The 4,850-nt window shown below is 48.8% G+C and overlaps 1 protein-coding gene across 1 annotated transcript; it reads left to right on the top strand.

Moving 5' to 3' along the window:
- Window positions 1-401: 401 nt before the first annotated feature.
- On the top strand, window positions 402-4,091 carry LOC127537741 (uncharacterized protein K02A2.6-like). Its single transcript, XM_051960905.1, has 2 exons — window positions 402-2,837; window positions 3,531-4,091. The coding sequence occupies exons 1-2, from the start codon at window positions 634-636 to the stop codon at window positions 4,057-4,059; spliced, it is 2,733 nt and encodes a 910-aa protein (XP_051816865.1). The 5' UTR covers window positions 402-633; the 3' UTR covers window positions 4,060-4,091.
- Window positions 4,092-4,850: the final 759 nt, after the last annotated feature.

Here is a 4,850-nt window from a genome sequence, read left to right as displayed (position 1 = left end):
CTGTCAGGAATGTGTGATGTCAGGTATTCTCAGGGACTTTGAGAGTATCGCGAGACGAGAGACAAACAAGGAAGTAGCCTGGGAAAAACGTGTGTACTGTGAATTATCGGAGGTGGAATAAAAACGGCATCTTGAGAGCACCAAAGACTATTTATTTTACATATAAACCCTTCACATGGTGTCAGAATGGCGAAATTCCAGCCCCCGGAAAGTTTTTGCTTTGAGAAACCCTCAGAATGGCCTGAATGGAAGAAACGTTTCACGAGGTACAGAATAGCAACTAAACTGGACAAAGAGGAGGGCCCAGTTCAAGTTAGCACGCTGGTGTATGCGCTCGGTAAGGAGGCAGAAAGCATTCTCAGCTCATTTACCTTTGAAGATGAAGCAGCTGAGTTGGACTATGATACTGTGTTAGCAAAATTTGATGCATACTTCATCCCGAGGCGCAATGTGATCCACGAACGGGCGTGTTTCAATCAGAGGGTGCAACGGCCAGGGGAGCGTGCAGAGACATTTATTCGCGCACTTTATGAGTTGTCTGAGAACTGCTCGTTTGGCACAAACCGTGAGGAAAACATAAGAGACAGAATAGTGGTGGGGATCCTTGATAAGGATCTTTCCCAGAAACTGCAAATGCTCCCAAATCTCACGCTGGAGGTGGCTATACTGGAGACACGACAGTCAGAAGATGTCAAAGCCCAAGTCAGCCAACAGGGGGAGCAGGCGTGCACTGTGCAAGAGATAGCTCAACGTGACGGCAGCGGGGCAAAACCAAGATGGCAGCGCCCACAGAGGGACCGGCAGAGAGACGGTGACAGTGCAGCTGACCGGGGGAAATGTGGCCGGTGTGGGAAAACATCACACAGGCGGGAGGAGGATTGCCCAGCAAGGAGGTCTACCTGCAACAAGTGTGGAAAAAGGGGCCACTGGGAGAGAGTGTGCAAAAGTAAACTGGTGAGGGAAGTGATTGATGATGGTGACTGTGAAGAGCAGGAAGATTACTATCTAGGCTCAGTTAACAGCACAACTGACAACAATGATGAATGGACTGTCACATTGAACATTGAGGGCTCACCAGTAGATTTTAAAATCGACACTGGGGCTGATTGTAGCATCATAAGTGAAACTATGTACAAAGCCCTCCAGAAGAAAACCGTCTTACAGAGGCCAAAGAAAATACTGAGTGGTCCTGGGGGAGGGCTTAACTGTTTGGGGCAGTTTATAACAAAGACTAGCTACAAAGACAGATCTTACACATTCAGACTCTATGTTGTTCGAGGACAGAGTGTAAACAACCTACTTAGTAGGCCAGCAGCCTTAGCTATGGGGCTAGTAAAACGAGTATATGAGATTAACAGCGAGCAAGAGTTTGGACTACTGAAAACCCAACCAGTTAAAATCGTGCTCCAAGACAACGCCCAGCCCTACGCAGTCTGCACAGCACGGCGTGTACCCATACCCCTCTTGGCTGCAGTGAAAGAGGAGTTAGGTCGCATGGAGGCCAACGACATCATCGAGGCTGTGACTGAACCAACGGAGTGGTGCGCCCCGATGGTGCCCGTTCCAAAGAAGTCTGGAAAAGCACGCATCTGTGTCGACCTGAAGAAGCTTAATAAAGCCGTCAAAAGAGAGCGTTTCATACTACCAACATCAGAGGAAATGATAACCCAGCTCAGTGGCTTTACTGTCTTCTCTTCACTAGACGCTGCCTCGGGATTCTGGCAGATCCCGCTGGACAAGGACAGCCAGAGACTAACTACCTTCATCACACCATTCGGAAGGTACTGCTTTAAACGTCTTCCTTTTGGAATCACCAGTGCGCCGGAGATATTCCAAAGAAAAATGGTGGAGACACTGGAGGGACTGGAGGGCGTGGCTGTATATATGGATGACATCATCTGCCATGGGAAAGACATGAGAGAACACGACGAGCGTCTGGAAAAGGTCACTGAGCGCCTGGAGGCTGCCGGTCTAAAACTGAACTCGGAAAAGTGCGTTCTGAGAAAGAGTGAGTTACACTTCCTGGGCCAGGTTATCAACAGAGAGGGCGTCCGTCCTGACCCTGAGAAGGTGTCGGCTATTAATAAACTTGAGCCACCTGTGAACGTCCAAGAGCTCCGGAGGGTTCTCGGCATGATAACCTACCTGGGCAAATACATCCCAGACCTCTCCACAGTGGGCCAACCTTTGTACGCACTCTTAAAGTCTGATGCAGCATGGATGTGGGGTCCAGCCCAGCAGACAGCTTTTGAGAAAATCAAAGAGCTCCTCACAACATCACCTACCTTGGTGTACTACGATGTCAACAAGGCGACAGCGGTCTCGGCGGACGCGAGCAGTTACGGGATAGGAGGCGTCCTGTTACAGCTCCATGGCGCAGAGTGGAGACCTGTGGCATACTGCTCAAGACGACTGACCGAGGCTGAGACTCGGTACGCTCAAATCGAAAAAGAGTGCCTTGCGAGCGTGTGGGCATGTGAGCGTTTTCAGATGTACCTCTATGGCCTATCGTCTTTCAAACTCATCACAGATCACAAACCGCTTGTCCCTCTCATGAACTCTCGAGACCTCGATAACGTGCCCCTCCGCTGTCAGAGACTCCTTATGCGGTTAATGAGATTCAACCCAGTGGCGGAGCACATGCCGGGGAAGACTTTAGTTGTAGCAGACCTCCTTTCTAGGAGCCCACAGACAGAGACAGGACCCGGCCCAACCAGCCCTGCCGACATTGAGTGCTACGTTGCAGCGGTGATGAGCAGCATCCCCGCATCAACCAGGAGAATGGACAGCATCCGGACTGAGACAGCAGCTGACAGGCAGCTCCAACTGGTTATCAGGTACATACAGTCAGGCTGGCCCGAGCATGCAGCACAAACAGACTCCAGTGTTAGGGAATACTTTACAGTCAGAGACGAACTATCTGTGCATGAAGGAATAGTAACGAGAGGGTGCAGGATAGTAATACCCACTACACTGAGGTCAGAGATACTAGATCGCATACACGAGGGACACCAGGGGCTCAACAAATGTAGAGAGAGAGCCAACACCTCAGTATGGTGGCCTGGCATGGCTTTACAAATTACACACAAAGTAGAGAGCTGCATGTACTGTCGTGAGCACAGAAGAGCACAAAACAGAGAACCTCTTCTGCCAACGCCCCTCCCAGACAGACCATGGCAGAAGATTGGCATTGATCTATGTGAACATGAGAGAGAGAACTTCCTAGTCATAGCAGATTACTACTCGAGATATTTAGAGATACTCCATATGCCAACCACAACGAGTGCTCAAGTAGTTCTTAAACTGAAGGCCACCTTTGCTCGTTTTGGGATTGCTGAGGAAGTCATCAGTGACAATGGGCCTCAATTCAGAAGTGACATTTTTAGAGACTTTGCCCGTGAGATGGACTTTAAACACACAACCTCTAGCCCCCACAACCCACAAGGGAATGGGTTCGCAGAACGCGCTGTCCAAACGGCCAAGAGGATTTTGAGGCAAACTGATCCTCTGTCTGCTCTCATGATTTACAGGTCCTCGCCACACAGCAGTACGGGTGTCAGCCCCGCAGAGCTGCTCATGGGCAGAAAAATCAGGACGACACTGCCCACCCTGAACAAGAACTTGCAACCGAAGTGGCCGAATAGAGAGCAAGTCAGAGCACGGGACACTGTGGAGAAGAGCAAACAGGCATTCTACTTCAACAGACATCATGGGGTGAGACCACTCGCACCACTGCAGCAAGGCGACCATGTCCTCACCAGACTGGATAACGACAAGACATGGGCCACACCGGCTGTAGTGGCTGGTGAGAGTACTACGCAGAGGTCTTATCTCGTCGAGACTGGGCAGGGGACTCTGTACAGGCGAAACCGTCGCCATCTGCAAGCGGTGCCCACTGCTGGGGCTCCGGTGAGGGGCAACACAAACTTTGAAACAGATACACCAGACACTCAGGCAGGCCCGACCTTGGGATCCCCTGGTCCTGGGGTGAACTCTGATGGACAGTTCCAGACCCGGTCAGGTAGACTAGTGAAACCTGTCCAGAGACTTGACCTGTGAGGGGACTGTTTATTTGAATCGTTTCGTTAAAAAAAAAAAAAAAAAAAAGAATGAAAGAAGGTTATACTTTGTAGTACTTTGTATTTTGAATTTTGCAAATGTTCCCATTTATCCTATGCACTAGTTCTAAACATAACTGAAAGTATTCTCGCTTTAGCCTTAATAGGGCACTGTTGTTACATAAATTTAGAAAGTGTTGTTGTTAATTGCACTAAGTTAGTAGTTAATAATAATTGCCTTATCTTAAAAAGGGGAGATGTCAGGAATGTGTGATGTCAGGTATTCTCAGGGACTTTGAGAGTATCGCGAGACGAGAGACAAACAAGGAAGTAGCCTGGGAAAAACGTGTGTACTGTGAATTATCGGAGGTGGAATAAAAACGGCATCTTGAGAGCACCAAAGACTATTTATTTTACATATAAACCCTTCACACCCACCACCACCCACACACACACACACACACCCTCTCTCTCTCTCTCTCTCTCTCACTCTCCAGTAAGTGCACGAGAGACATGATTTTTTTTTTTACAGAAATAATACTTTAATTAAAAAACACATTCTCAAGGTGTCCATGTCTGGTCTCCAAGGAACCCTTGTCTGGTCTCCTAGGAACCCTTGTCCAGTCTCCTAGGAACCCCTGTGCACGCGCACAAGGTTTAAGAAGAAATTTGTGTGTCAACATGAGGTTTCCGTTAATGCAGCCTTCATGATTTTTCTGCGCTTCAAATGCTGGTCGTCAACTGAAATGCACACTTTGCTCAAATATCTTGTCCCTGTCATTCCTTCCATCC

This window comes from Acanthochromis polyacanthus, chromosome 16, assembly GCF_021347895.1.
Source record: "Acanthochromis polyacanthus isolate Apoly-LR-REF ecotype Palm Island chromosome 16, KAUST_Apoly_ChrSc, whole genome shotgun sequence".
NCBI classification, from domain to species: Eukaryota; Metazoa; Chordata; class Actinopteri; family Pomacentridae; genus Acanthochromis; species Acanthochromis polyacanthus.
This window is presented reverse-complemented; position numbering and strand designations above follow the sequence as displayed.

What these genes read in the sequence shown, in the direction of transcription:
- LOC127537741 (XM_051960905.1), top strand. Translation starts at nt 634, where the DNA reads ATGCTCCCAAATCTCACGCTGGAGGTGGCTATACTGGAGACACGACAG. An exon ending in CAGCTCCAACTGGTTATCAG is followed by an intron (nt 2,838 to 3,530) that starts GTACATACAGTC and finishes CATGATTTACAG; the next exon opens with GTCCTCGCCACACAGCAGTA.